At 40.8% G+C, this 22,908-nt stretch overlaps 1 protein-coding gene and 1 long non-coding RNA gene across 2 annotated transcripts in view; one reads left to right on the top strand and one right to left on the bottom strand.

The window, feature by feature from the left end:
* The window catches only part of LOC146524511 (uncharacterized), a 476,239-nt gene that overhangs the window by 352,049 nt on the left and 101,282 nt on the right, over positions 1–22,908 (bottom strand). The window lies entirely within an intron of this gene.
* gfpt2 (glutamine-fructose-6-phosphate transaminase 2) lies at positions 1,795–22,669 on the top strand. Its single transcript, XM_085179821.1, has 19 exons — positions 1,795–1,946; positions 2,957–3,064; positions 5,290–5,397; positions 6,292–6,417; positions 8,010–8,068; positions 8,525–8,659; positions 9,685–9,746; positions 11,610–11,689; positions 15,215–15,332; positions 15,437–15,600; positions 15,859–15,954; positions 16,242–16,339; positions 16,505–16,625; positions 16,822–16,979; positions 17,152–17,266; positions 17,389–17,516; positions 20,214–20,381; positions 20,548–20,709; positions 21,652–22,669. The coding sequence occupies exons 1-19, from the start codon at positions 1,940–1,942 to the stop codon at positions 21,694–21,696; spliced, it is 2,058 nt and encodes a 685-aa protein (XP_085035947.1). The 5' UTR covers positions 1,795–1,939; the 3' UTR covers positions 21,697–22,669.

Raw genomic sequence — 22,908 nt, 5'->3', positions numbered from 1 at the left:
CAAGAACTCATCGAAGTATATTTTTATGACAGGGACTAGCAAAATTGCTTTTCTGGCCACATAACACAACAGGAACTATTCACATACTCATAGAAGAGGGGATCTATGCACAAAGAACTATTTTTCCACCAAATAAACAGTCATTTTTTTCCCATATGATTACAGTTTAACAGCCCACACCATGGAGGCTATGTTTTTGATAGCGTTGTCATTCATCCACCAAGGTCTTCTGGCTTAACTTGATGATTTATTGGTTGAAAACTGAATGCTTCTTGTTACCAATGCAACCTTTAATCTAAAAAGAGTTTTATCAACAATTTTTAAAAATGCTAACTTTATTAACAAGCTGAGCTGCTGGGGCGCCTTAGGAGGTAGAGCAGGTCATCTACTAATTGAAAGGTTGGTGGTTTCTCCTGGCTGCTCCAGTCTGCATGCTGAAGTATCTTTGGGCAAGATGCTGATACTTCTACACGACATCGTCTCAGCCTGGCTATGTGCTAAAATCTCAGTTTCTGCAAGAAATTACATAATTATGGATAACTGATGTAAATATGCCCTGTGATAGCAACTGGTTTTGTTTTGTTTTGTTTTGTTTTGTTTTGTTTTGTTTTGTTTTGTTTTGTTTTGTTTTGTTTTGTTTTGTTTTGTTTTGTTTTGTTTTGATCATTTTGTACATTATTTGTAACATTAAGTGCAGAAAGATATAAAGCTTTATTGACATTTCAAAAGACAGCCACTCCTGGACATTTCTGAAGAACTCAACTTGTCACCTTTCATTAGAAATGCAGGTTCATCAGGAAAACAGACAAGAATAGCTTGATTCACTGAATGGATGATTAGTTATGACAGAACTAGAAATACTGGAGTGTTACTGTTTAGCGCTAATACACTATTCCAACTGTAGGATATGCAATCAGCAGGATTAGGACTACAAGTCCAGTCCGAATACACTGACCACAAGGTCTCTAAGGAATCCAAGAAAGTAAGGTTCACACCTACAAGGGAAGAAATGTAAGGAAACCTGCAGCTTTAGCGCTTGAAGAGGTAAAAGTTGTTTTACAAAGAAGCAATGGACGCTAACACACTCATCATAGGTAAGGAAAAAAACCGTGATCTCTGAAGCATGTAGACAATACATTCCTGACATGCCATATTGCTGAATGAATGAATGAATGAATCACCATTCCTGATAATGTTCTGCTTCTTTTAAGTAGAAACCCTTACACAATGGTCCTTTATGCAAGTTTTTCAAACACCTTGTTATCACGAAATGTGCCGATTGATTCCTGAGTTTCTGCTAATTCGGGGATAAGTACAGAAAACTAGACGTCATTTTAGAGTAATGCGTGGTTATAAACGGACCCCTGTTTAAAATGTTTAGTCTGGATTTAAATGAGTTCGTTTTTCCATATATTTATTTATTAACAAATTGATTTATTTATTTTTTTAAAGCCTGCATGCTTCAGTGATGGTGAAGGCCTGATTCTTCATTCAGAACCAGAAGTGCCGTGAAAACTGTTGAAGCTGATTTTGAGAAGGCAGGGCCCCACCTTACCCAAATGCATAACTAAAGAGAAAAGCCATTATTATTATTCACACTGTGGTCAAAGTCTACAAACTCCTGAGTCCGGCTGACGCTGGCAGGTGGGTTGGGATAAAACCAAGTTCATCATCTTTCGAGTGATGAAGTAGTGAACACCTGCGTCCGACACCAGGACGGGGTTAACAGAGCAGGCAACGGGGGAGGTGTTAGAGGAGGTGCGGCAGCCGCCTCTCCAGGATTCAGTAGTTAAATAGAGAGGGGGAGTGAACTGGAGAGCGCAGTCCGTCTGGATTTAATGTAGAAGCGGTAGAAGCATCACTTCGATCGGGAGATTACAAACGTTCTCTTTCATTTTTCAGCGGAGCCGTGTGCGGGAGCGAGGACGAAACTTGAACCATGTGCGGTAAGACTTATCTTCGTAAATTTGCCTTTTTCAGAAAGATGTTGGAAAGGTTGCGGCAATTACGCACGGGAGTCGCTTTGATGGACAGTGGCCAGTGAAACTACCGATGATTTAAATGCAAGTTACAAAGCAAGATACTGGCAGACGTGTCATTTTGTCAGTTTTATGTAGTCACTTTGAACTTTGTGTAGTTTGAGCTCTGTTTTCGACTCTGTGTGGATTCCTGAAAAGTTTCAGACTCAGCTGCTACGTGTCAGTGTTAGGGTGTGTGGGACAGGACACGGGTGTGAGGGACAGGACAGAGCAGTTAGACCAGTCATCCAACTGTCAAAAGACCGGTCTGTTTCATTCACAGCGACCCGCTTTTGTCCCGGGAAGGTTGAGGTGATAGCGCGTCTCACTTTTTTTATTACTCTTAAAGAAGAGCGTTTACAGTCTGAAATAAATGTTTAACAGTTTAACAGCCTCACCCGGCCTGCAAGGAAGAGGCCGATATTGCTGGAGTTTTATTTTACCCTCTCTACCTGGCTGCTACAACACTGCGTGCAATGTTTGTCCGTCAATGGCCAGCTGTGTGCCTGCGGGAGCAGAGCTGCCCGGAACATTCCTGCAAAGACACACACGCCGTCGTGTTTCCACCACTTCGGAGGACATATGCTCTAAACCTTACAACAAGTCCTTATACTACATTTGACTTACAGACTCGTTGTCGCAAAAATAAAGATTCTCTGATGATTATTCTTCCTGCACTTGCTCATATCAAGTAGAGCAGCTTAAGTTTGATGAAGGTCATAGTGAATCTTTATTGCAGCTTTATCTTCTTTATTAATGACCTATTAATGAAAGTCACCAAGTAATGTCTTCTATCCACTGTGTGTTTCTTGATGCTGTTTGCAAGAAGTATTCCTAATAAATTGTCTAAACTAAATGAACTTTGACAGCAGTTTCAACTCTGACTGCAGCATTGAGCCTTTCAGAGGATTCAGGTTCTGTTTCTGTTTCTCTAAAAGGGATCTTTGCCTACCTGAATTACCAAGTGCCTCGCACCAGAAAGGAGATATTTGAGACGCTGGTGAAGGGACTGCAGAGACTGGAGTACAGAGGGTACGATTCAGCAGGTGAGACACTCAACTTCACAGTTACCACACACTCCCACACCCACACACGTATACACACGCACCACAGATGCTTTTAGTTCCCCCTGGCCGCACCTGTATGAAATCAAGGAAACATTTCACAGAATTCAATACATAAACACTAAATAAATATATCATGATTTGCTCTTGAACCCTTGTTTGTAATATTTGCAGGCACGCAGTGAATACTGTGATCTCTATAAAGGCACAGTCTTATCCACTGAATCGCTTCCAGCACATGTAGGCTAACTTAGAAATGAAATACTCTCAAGTATAGAAGAACCAGTGTAGCATTCGATACCTGTAACTCTTAGCAAAGTGATATAAGTGACGTGTCAGCACAGCTTTCCTTCTAAAAGCATATTTGACCTACATACATTTCTAGCTGGTAGTGGTGTCATTCATTTTGCTATCATTCCTATACCAGGTAAATACAGCGCCAGTATGGCAGATGCCAGTACCGATCCTCTCAACCTCTAAAGGCAGCTGTAGGAGAAAGCAGTGCATTGTGGTTTAAAAGATAGATCATCATCAATTTGCAAATTCTGAACATATTTTAATGACCACTGTGGTTTTAACATTCCACAATAATGAGTCAACACAACAGAAACACATCTGGGTCAACTTCTGTGTTAAAACATAAGCTCACTGGACCACATTCTGAATTTAGAAGATAGAAACAAAGTATGGACCCTCCAACACTAATATCTTTCCGATATTACCTTTATAGCCCCAGAGGAAACCTATTTAGACAATAACAACTTAAGTCTCAGATTCCACATGATAATAGTATTTGACACGACTTCACCTACTTACAGGCTGCACAAAGATGGGGAAAAGTGGTATTTGTGCAGTTTACCACTGGATTCTTTTAAACTGTCTTAAAGCACTTTGAGTGCTCTGGGAGAGCAGAAAGCACTATAAAAGAATCAGTCCATTTAGCATTTACCAAGATCAAACTGGCCTCTGAGACATAGCCCTTATCTGCTAAGTAAGCCTCATACTTAGCAGAAAGATCCTCTTCCTCATCTTCCAGCCTACTTGCTTGTGCTTTACTTGAAGGTCCTATTAGTTGTTTTGAAGATTGATATGACTGCAGATTTTTTCGACTCTTTGAATGACACTGCAAGTTTAATCACTTACGTAAGGTCCTAGAAAACAACATTCGCCTTCATATGAGGAGTCTTGGTATAATTTCTGATTCAACTATGAAATTTGAGAGATGGGACAACTGTGTGATTGTTGCGTTTTAAAGCTGAGGAATATTATCATATTGCATTGTATCCTCTTTCTCAAGGATATGAACATTGTTACTACTGCACTAATCTCCTACAGACTTTATTACTACAGCTCACCGCCCCCAACTTATTGCCCAGTAAACACTTAGAGCTGCTTGCGGACGGGCGATCTCCGAGTATGTGGACTAGCTCTCCTATCGCAATCAAATGCTCTTCTATAAGCACACAGATGCATATTATATTTTACTTAATAACATCATGAAATGTTTTCATTTACATAAGCATGAAGCCTTTAAGTACAAAAAGTATTGCGCCTGCAGTGACAGTGATGAAGATTAACTTCTCCTAACTTCTAAAAACCAAAATGAAAGTATCACCATTTACTCAGACGCTGGTTAAATAAAATCTTTTGCCTTTTAATTGTTCAAATTTATTTCAACCTTCCACCTCCTGCTACACATCAAACCACTAAGTCAACAGGGAATTTCATCATTAAATTTTATTGTCGTCTGTAAGCGTGATCCAAAGCCGCAGTACCTTCATTAAAGAGAAACATGTCATGTTTGGGATAGTTGGGCTGGAAAACAATATGATCCTTTGACAGTGACATCTAACTCAGAGCGTTTCTATAGTATCCCAAACAAAAAGCACACCCATACAAACACATGCTCGTATTTGTTCATCCTGTTCGAGCAGGATGAAGCAACAGAATCAGAAGGTCATTGTAAAACAAACACGCACATGCAAAATCAGAAATAGTACCTCCTATAATAACGTATTGTATCTCAAGCTGCTTTGATTGTCCTAACTTATCTTGCTGAAACTCATGTTCAAAATCTTTCATGTCTTTTTGTGGTGAGCATTATTGTTATAGTGAGCACCCAGCCTTTTGACACTTTACTGTTTGCTGCCTTTTTGTTTGAAAAAATGAGTTAACACCTCACCTCCACCCTCTCTCCCTGTTACCAGGTATTGCTGTGGATGGCCCTAGCAAGACAACAAGTGACCGAAACAATAACAGCATCTGTTTAATCAAGAAGACAGGGAAGGTCAAGGCTCTGGACGAGGAGCTTTACAGTGGGTTTCTCGGGGTTTTTTTCTGTGGCTGTCTCCCAATTCAGGGTCTGCAGCCTTAAAGTACGCAGCCTCAACGATCCTCAAGGGCCGCGTACTTAAAGACCGCTAAGGCCGGAAGTGCGAGGCTTGTGAAATGGGACGGTCTGGCCTCCGTTGCGCTGCCCAGGTTGCCTAGCAACAGCTGGAAACGTTTCATACAGCTTTGTTTGACAGAAATTAAGGATAAAATCTTTTGTTCATTTGTTTGTTTGTTTCTACATGAGCTTTGATCATTCTCTGTAAGATTAAGCTCAGCTATTTAACAGCGTATATTTTAAAGTAAAGGCTGTAAAACCAAGTTAGTACAAACGTCACTAATGTCACATAACTTTGCCGACATGTGGCCAACAGGAATGTTTTAATGATCTGCATTATTAAACATTTGCACATAAATAAGTGACATAATATTCAGTACTTACTTAAGTTTACTCTTCGGGCGCCCCTCATCCGCCGTTTTTTTCGGCAAAATTATCCACACCCACCGCCGCGCTATGCATTCTGGGATATGTTGGGCCACGAAGTCTACACCGCCACGTCCTTAAAATTCAGGGAAATTAAGGACGCATTTGAGGGCCGCATTTCGAGCAGCCTTCGAATTGGGACAGCCTTCGTCGCGTCGCGGTGACGTAATCGGCCTTAAAATCCGGCCTTTAAGGCTGCAGACCATGAATTGGGATACAGCCTGTGTCTGTTCACTTGGTTCTGATTAGCTCAGAAATCTTCTCATCGTCCTCTTTAAAAGTACAAAACAATTGAAGGAATTCTGAAAAAACTTTAGCATTTGTCAAGCTTAAAAATCATCTGAATTCTTGTCATGTCAGTAACAGGGCTGGTTTTGTGTTTTTGCTTGTCCAGAGAAGGACTCGCTGAACCTTGATGAAGAACTGTGCACACACTTCGGCATCGCTCACACCCGATGGGCCACCCACGGAGAGCCGAGCGCTCTCAACAGCCATCCTCATCGCTCTGATAAGGATAATGGTAAGATATACTCACAAAGTATACATTTATGGGATCCTCATAGACAGCAAGTCACTGAAAAACAAATCCATAATAATTGCATGTTAATAATTAGCATCTTGCTCCTCTTTGGGGCTGGTTTTTACTTTTACATGATCTTTTTAGATCAAATCAGCTAAATAGAATAAAGAGCAAGAAAGTCTACACAGGTGTACGAATAATTAACGTTGCAGAGCAAGGATATCAGATATAAGGAAGATATAGACTGCTGGAAGGCTTTGGAAAAATGTGAAAGAGTAAACTTTTAACTGTATTTTCAGAACTTCTGCATTTTTTTTCCTACCAATAAAGAGCTCCCTAATGCCATTCACACAACACAAAATAATAAAGTTCTTGTTTTTCACTACCTACTATGGAGAAAATAATCCGGTGATTTAACTAAAACTATGCGTTTTACAAATACAGGCCAGCCTGGGCAATGATCTACCACATCTTTTTCGCTAATTTTACATCTCTATAATTTAAAAAATGAGATTACTGTCTTTTTTATGTTAAAACTTTTCGGGGATTAAATGTTTAGACCAAAATACCTAATTTTTCTCTACAAGGGCCTGATATCCACTTACGAGGAAATTATACTGCCACTTTCCTATCAATATTTTAAACGAATGTCCTCATATGTTGATCTAATTTTTCTCAGAAACCAAAATTAGGTGCGTGCCATGAAAGAGCTCGGATCTCAGGAGGTTAAATATCTTTGACTCGGTCGGCCTGCTTTAAAGCAAAGTGGGCTGTACATATGTGAAATGAGTTTGGCATCTCTGTTGCAGAGGGTTGACTAGAGATTTTCACATGGAAGAAGTTGGGTTCACGTCCAGGGTGACGTCAGAACTCTGCGCTGGCTCACTTTTTTCTCCTTTCCATGTGGAGCACATGCAAATGCCCTCTTTGCTTATTTTGTCAGAGTTGCTTAGAACAATGAGTTGAGGACTATCTGTTTTCAAATTCCCTCAGAATTCTTCCAACTACTGCTTTAACATCCATGCCCAACAAATGAAATAAATAAATGGTTTAAAACGAAACACATATTACATTTTGATTCCCTGAAAAAAATGTTGACTCGACTCCCTAGTTCTCCCTTGCTTTAAATCATTTCAGTCTAAGCTTAATACTAAAGCATTAAAAAGAAAGCATTAAATTACCGTGCTGCCTACCTTTTTAGTGCACAGGCACGCCTTCTATTCATGAACTGAAACCAAAAGGTTTGTCCTAAGTGTGCCACGTTTACAGGTGTGTCAGTTATGTACCTTGGCTTTAGAACATGCTCATCAGAATTAAAGTGTGACAGAAAATTACAAAACTGACTCAAAATTAGTTTGCAAAGAAATACAGCAGTCTTATTATGTTGTTATCATTATGATAATGTATGTTTTTGCACTTGTTCGTACTCTTTTAAATTGTCCACCTTGTATTGATAGTAGTGTTGAGTAGCTGTTAAATCCAGTGCTTTGTGTTAAACTTGCCTAAGCGCACACTTAACATTGTTGTCCTCGAGCCCTAAAGGTGCAGCGGGTACATAGCTTCTATAATCTTTTCACTATTGTCTTTCTCAGAGTTTGTCGTCATCCATAACGGCATCATTACCAACTACAAAGAGCTGAAGAAGTACCTGGTACGTCATCATCTCATTAGAAAAAAATCCTCTTGACGTAAACGCACTTCCTATGCTGAAGGCCTTATTGTCATTGCCATTTGTTCCATTGATTATAACACTGTTATTGTGGATGTAGATGGGTTTGGTAGTCAATTTGTCACATCACTTAAGCAAATAAAAGAAAATATATATATGTGTGTATTAAGATACTAGATGTTACAAATCTGATTGGATTTTTCTTCTAATTTACGTCTACATAAAGAAAATATGGACTTCAGTCTTAAGTCAAAACTTTAATCTGTTCCACATTAATTCTGTTGAGGTTTCTGAGCTACTGAGCATGCGTGTGTTGCTGGAAGATTCATTAAATGCTTTTAATACAGAAACAGTTCAGTGGATGAAAAGCAAGTCAGGATGAGAGATCAACAGTGTGGATTAAATTAATATTAACTTCTTTTTTTTTGCCTTCCTCAGATCAACAAAGGTTACGAGTTTGAGTCAGAGACAGACACAGAGGTGATCCCGAAGCTGATCAAATATGTTTATGACAACAGAGAGAATGACAGCATCACTTTCTCCAAGCTAGTAGAGAGGGTGATTAAACAGCTGGTGAGTTGCTCTCATAGCAGCAATGCACAATGGCCTACTTCATGGCTTCACAGATGCACTCTTTTGCTTTCTTCTCCAGTTTTTGCTTCAGTTTAAGCAGTGGAAAAGTTTTACAGCGAGTTCGCTGGTAACCATGAAGGCTAAAAGACTGTCACTGAATGTCATAAAGTGTATCCGTGACAGTCAAACACTCATTTACTTATTTTACTTGATGTGAAACTGCTTAAATTTCCTGTCCATTAAAAAACATGCTCCATTACAAACACACATGCTATGGCAACCGCCTGAACAGCATCATCAGTGACATCATTAGTCACAGAAAAAAGGGAAAAAAGAAAAGAAAATAAAAAACGTCAGTTTTTAATCATGTGAGTAACGCTTTAATGTCACAATCTCAGAGTAGAAGAACAGAGGAAGTATAGGCGGCCATTCTGAGTAATGGGAACCAGACGGTTGAGATACCCACTAAAAAAAATCCCTGATCATGACACCATCCCTTCGCCCTCTACTGAATGCTTGCTTACCCACTATCCACCCACCCATCCTTTAACCCCCACCCCATATTTCACCACCACAGCCACACACTCAGCCAGTTTGGCTTCAATAACCACCACAGGCAGACTTGAAGTCAGTCCTTTCGAAACACAGCTGATCTTGTACAATAGGGGTCTTTTTTCTTTTAACCCCCCCAGTTTCCACACACACATGCACACCCACCACCTTGCACCTTAACATCCCCCCTCCAACACACATACAAACGCACATGCGCACACACATGTGTAAAACCCCGCAGGGCCAGGAGAAACATTTGTTTGTGCTCTGTGTCTCTCAAAGGTCCCACACTTTCCTGGAATGGTTAATTGACTTTGCGTTAACTTTTCGAGATATTTCTTTTTATTTTATTTTGATATTATTATTATTATCCTTCTTCCTCACCCTTCGTTTCTTCATCATTTATTGGACTGAATTCTTTCATCAAGCTTAACTGCATTCTTTTTTCCCATTGCTTTTTTTCTGTGTTATAGGAGGGGGCCTTTGCTCTTGTGTTTAAAAGCCGTCATTTCCCCGGAGAGGCCGTGGCAACCAGGTTAGTATGCACGCTCTGACGCACACTCAGTCACACACTGTCTTTCACACATACCGCCCAGGAATATGAACCAGACTCACTGGGAGTGACTCATTCCTGTTGTTACCACAATAAAGCAATATGATTTTAGGAGGCTCCTTAGATTTATGTGTTGTGGCTTATCTGAGCTTACATTTACTATGACAGGACTCTGGAACGTCCTTTGTTTATAATAGTGGATATATGCCCTGAGGAAATTCCTGTTCGGCTATGTGTCAGTACAATCTGCATCTTAGGACCAGAGACTGAATTGAGAGCCTCCCCTCCCTTCTGGGACCCTGGCCCTGGGCCACCTTCTCTGTAACTTATTAACAATGAGGGGTTCGCGTTTCAGCTCCAGGAAATTTGGCTGGGTCGCATGAAACTCCAGGTTAATTGTTTCTCATCAGTTTATTCATACCTTTCTTGGTTCAGTGATCTCAGAGATCAGGGAAAAGGCAGCGCAATGGAGTAAGTTAAGAAGGAAGAGAGAAATGAGGAGGGCGGCAAAATGAGAAGTGGGCGTAAAATCTCACCGTGTTTTTAAGATGAATTTAAGATGAATCTCTGCTGTCTCAGCTGTCGCCTGCGTTCTGAAAGCCGATATCAGTGTAACGCATGTCATTGGCCGTACTCGATGTATTTTTGTGGTTTGCATGTTTAACAATCAGCATTGTCTGCCAAGACAGAGGGAAAAGAGGAATGTTTTCAATTATCTAGTGATGCTAGACACCACCCACCCTTTGCCATCATGGATGACCTTCACAGCCAAACCTTTACTCTCACCACCTCGGCTTTGCTTTCTGGGACTTTGTTCTGCCATTTCCACTCGTGTCTTTTATTTAATACAAGTCCCTGTCATACCCTGTTGAAGGTGTAGCATTGCGCCATTTTTCTGCCTCACCGGTCTCTGTAACAGGCACTTTATTGTTGTGCCTTTCAGCCTGGAGAGGAGGTTGTGACACACTGAATCTAACCAAATCCGAAAGTAGATCCAGCACCATTCAATGCGGATGCTGTTGTGTTAGACGTCACACCCCTCTGATTCTGCTATGCTTGCATGCCATACACACTAGAGGGTGCTTGGTGTGGTTTAGTGTAAACAAGCCAAAGTGTCACAAAGAGTGGTCCTTTAAACATCGTTATCGTGATAAGGCTCTCCGTTGATTTCACCTCTTCCCATCTCTCCCTCCTTTGGCGAAACTACAATATTGTACTGGATGGCCACCACATGTCTCTGTTTGCAATCCTCCATTTTCAAGCCCCACGCCTCTTAAAACAACCATCGTGCTTACGTCAACACAGCCCCAGAGACATGCGAAGCAGAGAGAAAAGATGCAGACAAGAGAAGGAGGAGAAGTAAGGAGAGGCCTTTAGAATACAGCTTCTTAACTCACAAGGAAGTGGTTGTGTTTTGACACACTGTTTGCACTGCGATCACTAAAGTGCGTGTAAAGGTGTCTCCTGTTTTAAGATTGGTGTTCTCACACCTTCCTCCCCCACCTGTGATAAATGTTTACACTTTCTCTGCCTCCTGAGCCAATAAGAGACGTCCACATGGCATCAACAGCCAATACGGATCCAGTGACTTGTTCCAGGAACTGTCAAGCAGTCTTGGAAATATGTACAAAATATGGAGGACTAATGATGAACACACTGAATGTGCAGTAGTATAAGCAAGAACAAACTAATAGATTTCTTTAGTATTTTGCTTTGTTTAGAAGTATTATAGTAAAGAATGTCAGGACATCTCCTACAAAGCATCACGGGATTGGATCTGACAATGAACGTGAAACCTAATCCTTCTCCCATCTCCCCCCCCCCCCCCCCTTCTTATCTTGGCAGGAGAGGAAGTCCTATGGTCATCGGTGTGCGAAGTGAGCATGAGCTGCTGACTGAGCACATCCCCGTGCAGTACAATAGTGGTGAGCTCTATTCCTCTTTCAGTGCCATATTCACTTACACTGCACCCTAAACCTGCCCGTCGAGAGCAGGGGTGGGCAATCTCAGTCCACGAGGGCCGGTGTCCCTGCAGGTTTTAGATCTCACCTTGGGTCAACACACCTGAATCACATGATTAGTTCATTACCAGGCCTCTGGAGAACTTCAGGACATGTTGAGGAGCTAATTTAGCCATTTAAATTAGCCATTCGAGGACACATCTAAAACCTGCAGGGACACCGGCCCTCGTGGACTGAGATTGGTCCCCTGGTCTAGAGTCTAACTGTAGATATGAAGATTTACTGCACGATAGAAAAGTGGGACATGATGAAATATTTGGAATGTCAAGATAAACGCCCTGTTAAATTATCTAACATGATCTCACTCCTGCTGGTTATCATATGGATATCTGACCCCTATAAGGAAGCAGTTGTAGTTTTATTGTTCAAGGAAGTTTCAACTGACTGGGACAGTCCCCCTGAAGCAATTTGCTTTCTTATAACAGAGCTGAGAAGTTTAAAATATAAATATCCCCCCCCCCCTTTTTTTTTAAGCAACGCTATTTCATCACTGCTTAAGAAGCATCTTATGAACTGTGTGGTACAATTCAAACCAATTTAAAGCTTGAAAATGTTTTTTCTTCATGTTTCTAGTACCAAGTTTAAATGTTCATTTAAGGATGAGGTGAAAACCCAAACCATTAGCAGCATTTTCTTACTTATGTGTGTTTCTCAGTCCCAAGGTTAGTCAGTCCAATTTAATTTTGCTAAACCTGGATAAATATTCGGAGATCATACGTTTTTAATGCTTTCTGTGACAGTTTGGCACTGTCATTCTGAGCAAACTCATACTGGAGCAAATATTTGTTAGGCCTTGCTCTTAGCCACTAATAAGATGCACTAGTTAGTATTTATAGCAGCAGTACGGTGTATTTGGGACAGAGTCAAATTAAGGTACAACGCCTATGTTTATGTTTAAAGAAGGTATAGAGATTGGTTCATGTATAGCCTACAGAAACAACCCCACACTCTCAAAATAATTTTCCCAGCTACTGTCAAAGTAATACCAGCTTTCCACTTTTTACTGTAAAGTAATAATAAAATAAAACATTTCTTCCAGTGTAATAGGGGAACTTTGTGTCAAGTTTTAAAGGCAGTGGTGTTTAGGAAATTGAATGACATCCTGAGAAACATTTAGTTTAACGAAATTCGAGACTTCTCCAGTTTGGGTCCAAACTTTTTGAAACCACTCACCCTGGTGCATTCACTGATTCAAGTGGCATATTCACATGATAGAGTGTCCACTGTTAAAAAACCCCAGTCCAGTGAGAGCAGCGGGAAGGCTGACCACTAGTCCCTATGCTCCATGAGTAAGAATAACACCAATGTTTAATCTGAGCGTGAGTTCTGCCAGGCTGTGGAGTGAAGCTCAGCCGGCCATATCAGGTCAGCTAATCCACATCAGATCAGCTGATGTGGATCTTTCTCATTTGCAATTCTCATACGTGCTGTGCTATTTAATATATTTTGGGGCTATATACAGTTGCAGCCTCTGCAAGCTGCTTTGCAGACGCACCTCCACCCCAACTCCTCAATTTCATGGTATTCTCACTATTTCTGGCTTCATTATTGTGACTGATGCCTCTGTTCTGTGAGTGGGTCCTGCTGCTGCTGCTGTTCCTGCTCTCCCCACCTCGTGCTTTCCACAGCGGCACACAAAAGAGCAGGGAGATCCTGGTTACAGAGCTAAATATAAATGACTGTAGTTTGAATAATAATCCCATTTTGAATAAAGTGATCCTGATAGAGCTTTTGTCAGGCGTTGTCAAACCACAACAGGAATTTGTTAAAAACCACTGCTGATCTCATTTAGACACTCCCAGTCATTGCTGCTGAATGAGAGATGGAGAAGCGTGCTGGACTGGTATTACATGCCTGGCTATAGCAAACTGCATTTTGGTGTAGCCAGGCATGAGTTTGAATTTTTGAATTTTGGCATGATGATTCAGGTGGCTACATTGGTTTACAGTGATTGCTTGGCACAAATTCACACAGCCCTTCACCCACAGAACCTGCAGATAGTGGAGGGAACGAAGAGGAAAATGTAGTGAGGTGTTAAAAACTGATCACAGTTTGAATGTCTAAATCTAAAACTTGAAGTATCTTTTTTAAATGTCCAGATATTGAATCTTACAAAAAAATCCTCAGCTGCTACGATCACACCGCCCTGCTGGTGTTCTTTCTTTCTTTCTGTAGACTGTGTCCGCAGTATCTTATCTATCTATGGTTGTTAATGAAGGCATCCAAAGTTCAAGGCAGAGGTACTTCCAGGGCAGGCACTGAAAAGCTTAGTGTGGTGTTTTAAATGACCTCAAAAATGGCGTGATAAGTCCTTTTTGGGTCATTTATTTAAATATACCATTACATATAAGATATTTTCTAAATTTAGTGACTCAAATTTAAACCCCCAGATTAGCTAAAAGGCAAAGAGTAATTTATTAACCAGACATATTAAGTACAAAAATCTGTGTTTCACTTTGTCTGTTGTTCACATTAAATGTATAAAATTTCTCTTTTTTAGTTTCAAGCCTTGTCAGGATTAGAAAACGTCCCAGCCTTAGCACGCCCCTCTTCATCTTAGAAAAGTAACAGACAGATATGAGTAAAAAAAAGTCAGGTATACTTGGAAGTTAACAAATTATAGGCTGATTTGTGTGTAGAGGCATGAATGCATACTCTGAGTAGATTCAGAGTATGTGTATAATGTGAGGAGGAGGGTGGTTTGCATCTGCAAATAACCCAGTCTTAGGTACACAATAAGACTTCACAGATGGAAACCGCTCTTTCACCCTGCATAAACACTTTGTGTGGGGCTTCAGCAACCCTCAGCAAATTTGTGGGGGTTTTGTTTGTTTTTTTGTTTCTCTGCATACTTTTGAATCTTTTGATTTGCAATAAAAAAAAAACAGTATCTTTTCGAGCTGCAAAGCCACTCTACTTCTCGACTTTGCAATGTGCAGGTTTCTAATGCTGAGAATGTAATGTTTGCTGAATAAAAGCGACTTTCAGCTGCTCCCTTTTTCACAAGGGGGTCGTCACAGCAGGTAGCTCCACATGTTTGCTTTGGCAGATTTTTTTTTTTTTAACACTAGATGCCCTTCCTAACACAGCCCCAGAGGGATTTGTGTCTCCTCCCTGTAATCAAACAGGACAACTTTTGTGTATTAGGCAAACGTGCAAACCACAAATGAATAAACAAAGGGAAATACAGTGAAACAGACTCCAAGGATACAGAAATAAAATCCAAGATATTATTAAGTAAGCCATTCTTTGCACAGAAGCAAACAAAATCCAAGATAGGTCTAGTCGTAAGAGGAACTTGCTTGAAACTTAATAAGTAATAACAACAAGGATAAATGGCTGGGTATGTTGACTACGATTAGTAAAAAGACTAAATGGCAAAAACAGCAGCATGTCACTGAACCTTGATTTTTGACTTCTGACCTGCAGCTCAACACAAGGAGGAAGTCCATGAGAGGAACAGTCGCAACCGAGCTGACAGCTCCAGCGCCATCAACTCTGTGGGGGATGGCAGGGCTGTGGAGTTCTATTTTGCTTCTGACGCCAGGTGAGGCCTCTTCTATGTGACTCAAAACGCAAAAACACAATATTACTAATTTATATTACTCATTCATTTCTTTTCCCCAAATGACCTTTTCTGTCTACCCATAGTGCCATCATTGAGCACACCAACAAGGTGTTGTACATGGAGGATGATGACATAGCAGTAGTTACTGGAGGGAAACTCTCCATCCACAGAATGAACCGGCAGGCCGGTGAAGACCCAGTCAGAGCTATCATGACCCTACAGATGGAGCTGAAGCAGATCATGAAAGGTCAGAAACTATTTGAAATTACTTTGTGGCTCTTAGGTAGCTAAGTTCAAATTGCAAGTACTGTGCATGCAGTGCAGCAGATTTAAGTCAACAGTTACACATGCTCGCCCTCTGCTGGCTGAATGCGTGCAAACAAAGCCACAAGACAAACTCCGTGCATCCTTATTTCCTGTCTCACTTCTTATTAGGAAAGCATTCAGCATGTCACGGTGTGTCAGAGACTGTGATGGTAATGTATGCTCCTGTTGTCCTTTGCAGGAAACTTTGATGCCTTCATGCAGAAGGAGATCTTTGAGCAGCCGGAGTCAGTAGTCAACACGATGAGGGGCCGCATTTGTTTTGACACCAAAAAAGGTGACAAGTGAACTGATAGCCAGTCCTATGTTCTAGCATGTCCCACTACCCTCTAATATAACTGGGAATTTAAAAAAAACGACTCTCAGGTATAAAAAAACATGTATGTTATGATCGCTACAGCAAAAAACTTGTTTTTATGAGCCTTATTTACCTCCTAAAATGCACTATTTAATAACTGCAGGCGGTAAACGCATGATGACTGGGCACTAAAATGTATGACAGACATTAGTTGTGATGCAGTGAGTGATCAGTAGGTCTAACTGCTTCACCTTCTGTTCTGTCAGTTGTTCTCGGAGGGTTGAAGGACCACCTGAAAGAAATAAAGCGTTGCAGACGGTTAATCATGATCGGCTGTGGCACGAGTTTCCACGCAGCGGTGGCTGTGAGTACAGCAGTTACATCATTATTTTAGCTTGTATATGCTTGATGATGGCATTTTGCAGTAAAGAAGGCAATAATTAGTAACAGACGAGTTCAAAGAATTCAATTATTGTATGGATAGAGTGTAGCAGTGTTAATTAATCTTCTGTTTTTACTCGCTCTACAGACCAGACAGATCCTCGAGGAGCTGACGGAATTGCCTGTCATGGTGGAGCTGGCCAGCGACTTCCTGGACCGTATCACACCTGTTTTCAGAGATGATGTTTGCTTCTTTATCAGCCAGTCAGGTGATAATGATGCACATTAGCACTTTTTTATCTTCACTTTCCTGAAAGTGGCTTTAGAAAGCTTTATTTACACTGTAATTTCCTGTGTGACACCTATCCACGTTCAATGCCTTTTTCATTTTTTCCTGAAACAGGAACATTGTTGTGGTTTAATTGCACATTATGAACATATGTTTTCATTCTCTGTGCTCCTTAGGAGAGACAGCAGACACTTTGATGGCACTGCGCTACTGCAAAGAACGGGGAGCTCTGACAGTTGGTGTAACGAACACTGTTGGCAGCTCTATCTGCAGAGAAACCGACTGTGGAGTCCACATAAATGCTGGGCCCGAGATAGGAGTGGCTAGCACAAAGGTATGGCTGGTTTATGGTCTATACTTGTCTCGACTGGTTTTACCCCCAACCGGTTGTGGCAGATGGCTGCTCCTCCCTGAGTCCGATTCTAAATTGGTGGGTTCTTCCTCATTGTTCAGCACAGGGGGGCTTATAAAGTGCTTCTCTGTGTGTGTGTGTGTGTCTTATCCAGGCTTACACCAGTCAGTTTGTCTCACTCATTATGTTTGGCTTGATGATGAGTGAGGACAGACTCTCCCTACAGAAGAGAAGAGAGGAGATCATCAACAGCCTCAAGATGCTACCTGGTCAGTACCCCAACAAATCTTACAAAAAGGCCTCTGTGGATTCAAAAGAAATATTTAGATGTGGAGATTCAAGCTAAACAACATTAATGCATCGTTCACTCATCATTCTTTTACTCTCTTAGAACTGATAAAGAAGGTGTTGTCCCTGGATGAGAAGATCAAGGCCATTGCCAATGAACTGTATCAGCAAAGGTCTCTTTTGGTTATGGGTCGAGGTTTCAACTATGCCACCTGCCTGGAGGGGGCACTGGTGAGTTACAAAAAAGCCATAATATTAGTCGTAAAATGAGTACAGTGGAATTAGGAATCAGGACATGTTATATAATCCTTACAGGGAAATTGTTTTGTAACAGTTTCTGAAATAAAAGCTATACTAAATAATGACTAACAAAATTATAAACAATCAAATGGCAACACTAAAAGCAGTTATGTAACTAGATGGCCATAGGAGTGATGTTCAGTGGAGCATTTAGTCATTATTAGTCTCTGGCTGAATGTGCACCTCTGGCTAACCACAACGCTGTGTAGAGGGAAGGGAACATTGTCTATGATGCAGAGGAGTTTTGACAACAGCTTCCTCTCTGCTACTACATGTAGACGGTCCAATTCCACCCACAAGACTCAGCCGAGTTTGAACAAGTTTACTGAGGTTTTTCGTATCATGCACCGTCAAGCCTTTTGCTCTAATTTATCATAACACAGAAAAAACATCTGATCATCAAAGGCTCAGGAAACGTCATCAACACTGTGACATTTACGATGAAGGAATAGAGCCTCTGCATGAAAAAGAGCCCATTCTGGCACTTCCTGTAGAGAGCCAGTCTAGTGTTCTTGTCCAAGTAACCCACCAGTACTGTAATTGCTCAGGTCCCTAATAAAATCAATCAATCAATCAATCAATCTTTATTTATAAAGCACTTTTCATACAAAAAGAAAATGTAGCACAAAGTGCTTTACATGGTTAAAAGCAGCCCCCCCTCCCCTCCACACACACACACACACACGCACACACTTAAAAAGTAAAATTGGACTGGGTACGCATGAGCCAAGTGAGGAAACACTATCATGGGGAGCCGTCTGCACCGGAAGCCGGTCACAGACCGCAGCCTCCAGGCTGGGCACACAGCAGGAGGGAGGCAAAGAAGCCCCCCAGCCAGGCTGAGAGGACCCACAGAGCCCCAGCAGCCACGGTCGATCACAGCCCCGGTGCAGAGAGCGCCCTCTGAGGAAACACTGGAGATATGACCTAATAAGAGTATATACTGGGTAAAAAGATAAAATAAATAAGAACGGGATACAATATAAATATAAATATAAATAGAGTAAGAAGATTTTAAAAAAAAAATTAATAAGAATAAAATCAATAAATATTAGGTAAAACCTAAATTAACAATAGAATAACAGGATAGAATAAATAAGCATAAAATAAATAAACGTTAAGTAAAAGCTAAATTAAAAAGGTGGGTCTTGAGCCTGTTCTTAAAAACATGTACGTTCTCTGCGGCCCTGAGCTCCTCCGGCAGGCTGTTCCACAGACGAGGACCATACCACTGAAAAGCTGCCTCTCCGTGAGTATGTGTCCTGACTTTAGGGACAATCAAAAGGCCAGTACCAGAGGACCTCAAGGTCCGCGAGGGTTCATATGGTAAAAGCAGATCTGAGAGATAAGAAGGCCCAAGACCATTAAGACATTTAAAAACCAATAAAAGAACTTTAAAATCGATCCTGAAACACACGGGGAGCCAGTGCAGCGATTCTAAAACCGGTGTAATGTGGGCCCGCCCTCTGGTCTTCGTCAGCACACGAGCTGCAGAGTTTTGTAAAAGTTGTAAAGTTGAAATATTCTTTTTAGGAAGACCAAAAGCCCTCTTTGACACAGAAACCAGGCGGGATGTCGTCCACAGGATTGGGACGACTGGAGCTCTGCGTTATGCCATTAGGGTGATGTCACTGTGCATCCTTTACTTGCATGTACCCTCCTCATTTGTTCAGTGAGATGGTCAGTGGTAGTGAAAGTGTCATTGCTGAGGACTGCTTATAAAAGTAGTCAGTAGGTGACTGCGTCCAGGATGTGTTGAAGCACTGGCTCTGTTGATGTACCCATCTACATTTCGACTTTTGGCCTTGTAAATGGACTTGTTCTTATATAGCGCTTTTCTACTCTGTCTGAGCACTCAAAGCGCTTTATACAACTAATTCATTCACCCAATCACACCCATTCACACAAGCACTTCTTTTAAGCTCTTAAATGCTAAGTATCCAACGTTCATACACATTCACACTCTGATGGATGCATCGGAGAGCAACATGGAGTGAGTATCTTTCCCAAGGATATTTAGCATGCAGACTGGAGCAGCCTGGGATCGAACCACCAGCCTTCTGGTTAGTGGCTGACCTGCTCTGCCACCCACCTGAGCTACAGCCACCCCTTGTAGCCATGGACAGTCCACATGCCTTTCTGGCTCTGCAGCGTCTGTGCCATCGTATGTGGTGTTTCCTTGTCTATGATTCACTGAATGTTTTTAGATATTTTTAATCTCCTTCCTGTCACCTGACATGAACACCCTAACATCTTATTTGCCACTCTCAGATTTCTTTCATTGCCGAGGCGACGTTGCATCTGCATGTCCTTCTGTTTTCTGGGATATTTGTTGTGGGCTTGCTTCAGTATCATCAGCTGGTCCCTGATACAAAGAGTGTAAGCATGTAGCTGATGGGCAACAGTATTGTCCTTGAAAAGAGCACATACGCAGAACAGAAGATGTCTAACTATCATATAATCCAAACAAGTTTAAGGAAAGAATATAATTAAGTTGAAACCTCATGAGAAAAATCTGCTCACACAGCTTTCATACCATGCAAGGAATGTAGGCTGTGCTGTAATTTGTCTTCATTTTACTATTAATCTTCATCCTAAACAAGTTTTACTATTCTTATTCTGATGCAGAAAATTAAGGAGATCACTTACATGCACTCGGAGGGCATCCTAGCTGGGGAGCTGAAGCACGGTCCTCTTGCACTCGTTGACAAACACATGCCGGTCATCATGATCATCATGAGGGACGCCTGCTACACAAAATGCCAGAATGCTCTGCAGCAAGTCACCGCCAGATCGGTAGGTCTTTGACAAAACACATCTTACACATCCACCCAAAGCACACACTCAAAGTACGACAAACAGACACAAATACTAAATTTTGAAAGTCACAAGTACAACAGAAATGAGTGGACAGACAGACTGATGTCAATATTCTTGCCCTCTCGATGTCTGTCTTCATCAGGGTCGGCCCATCATCATCTGTTGCCAGGATGACACTGAGTTGACTAAGAATGCCTACCAGACCATCGAACTGCCGCAAACTGTGGACTGCCTGCAGGGTATCCTCAGCGTCATCCCTTTGCAGCTTATGTCATTTCACTTGGCTGTCCTCCGAGGATATGATGTAAGTATTCAATGCAACCGTTGGTTTGATTATTGACAAGAGTCCTAGGAATAAAGAAATCATCATGTCCAAATCCTCATATTTAGATATAATAGATATCCATAAAGACTAATAATGGGCATCGTTTTAGCAAAACACAAGCACATGCACAGTCACTGCGATGTCTGTAATACCTCAGTAATCACATATTGATGTTAATATGAGATTTATAGCAATATTGATTTTGTTCAAATTCACCCAATGCTAAGAGCAGCTAATTATGAATGTAATGTGTGCTTCTGTTGTTTGGTTTTCAAATGCTTGCAGTGCAATCTATTTGCACGTGGATTTGATGTTGTCACACATTCATTTCAATTCCACACTAACACAATAAGATACTTCATTTGCTCGTCTGATTTAAAACTGATTTAAAATTATTACAAGACTTAAATCTAATGCTGCAGTCATGGCACTCGAACATGTGCAGAATTTGGCCTTGTCTGGCTTTAATGGGGAAGGTATTCCTTGAAAAAGACAGTAATGGCAGCCAGCATGTGTTCTTCTAAGCTTGTACATACGCTTTAGGGATAGTGGTGCCCATGAATACCAATGTTTTGTCCATGTCTCTGGTTCTGCTTGTGTCTATTCATCTTTTCTTTCCTTGTGAATGCTTTACTTTACTAATAAGGCAGCTCATGTTCCCTACTCACCACAGTGCAAACAGACTTTATCTGTCAGAATTGTGAACTCTTTATTTACAGTGCATGATCACAACATGTATAACATTTATAGCCAAATCCTTATTATGGCACATCTTTACCAGGATGCAATTGTTTTACCATGTACATTAATATAATGAGTTGGGAAATGTTATACAGTGTTATGCAGTGCTGCTAAATTCATTGATCATGTAGAATTTGTTATAACAAACTTTCTTTTCTTTTCTTTTGTTTTTTTTTAAAGGTTGACTTTCCCAGAAACCTGGCCAAGTCTGTGACAGTGGAATAATTACAGTTCACAAAGCCCTGGAGAGGAGAGACAGCTCTTTAGGAGATTAACAGTGCAATAGTGCAATCAAACATTAAGTGTGTGTGTGTGTGTGTGTGTGTGTGTGTGTGTGTGTGTGTGTGTGTGTGTTAAAGTGGGGGGAGTAGAGAGGGCTATTGTCTATTGTACAATGAACTTGTAAAAGAAAAAAAGCCAAATGTGAAATCAGACCAATACACTGCTGAAGAATGGCCTTGGTATCACTTGATGAGGCCTTGCAGAACAATCTATGAAAACGACATTCACACAGCTGCTGTGCCTTTTTCTAATCACGAGATGAGCCAAAACCGTGTAAGAAGTTTAGCATTGAAATGGTATACTGAAGTGTTTACAGTTGTGCAATATGCGGACCAAATGTGCATTATGAATGTACACAATCATGAGGTGATTGATTCAGAATTTTTATTTTATGAGTTTCGTAGGCCCACTGGGGGCTGCATACCTCTAGGCTGCAATATCGTGAAAAGTCATAAAATCACTGTGCCTGGTTGGCCAGTAACCCATAACTTTGTTTTTTTTATTTCATCTTAATATAAAATATGTCATCTTTCTGTTCTGTTTCACAGAAATCCAATTTCCCCCTCCCCCGCCCTGCTCCCTCCAAAAAAAACCCTTCCTTACTTATAGGGTTGAGCATTTCGATTAGTTAAAGAGCACTTATGCAGCAAAAAACAAATAATATATCATAACTTTTAATAATAATTGTTTTCTTTTGCTTTTTTGTTTGTGTGTTGTTTTTGGTTTCAGGCATTTGAATGGGTTTATAATAATTCTAATAATAATATTCTGTATTTAACTGATTTTTTTATTATTATTATGGGCAAGACTGATAAAATTGGAGTTGTGTCTTTAACTATGATTGAGTTTTATACTGTATCTTTATAGACAAATGGGAACTGCCAATCAATAAATTGAAAATGCATTCTGTTCAAAAGATTTACCTGTCTGTTCATTCCCCCCACCACATCCCCATTTACTTTCTAATATTTATGGCTAGTTATGATTTTGTCTTGTGTGTCTTTATTTGTGCCCTCATAGGATTATTAGTATTATTTTGTTTTTGTTTTTTTGTCATTTTTCAAAACACATACATTATTACATTAACCAATCACACGAAGAAGAAAAAGTTTTCCAAGTTTTGGCGAAGAAAAAAAAAACTTTGCGCCCACGTAA

This window comes from Neolamprologus multifasciatus, chromosome 2, assembly GCF_963576455.1.
Source record: "Neolamprologus multifasciatus chromosome 2, fNeoMul1.2, whole genome shotgun sequence".
Lineage (NCBI taxonomy): Eukaryota > Metazoa > Chordata > Actinopteri > Cichliformes > Cichlidae > Neolamprologus > Neolamprologus multifasciatus.
Note: the sequence above shows the minus strand (reverse complement) of the source record. Positions and strands in the feature narration are given on the sequence as shown.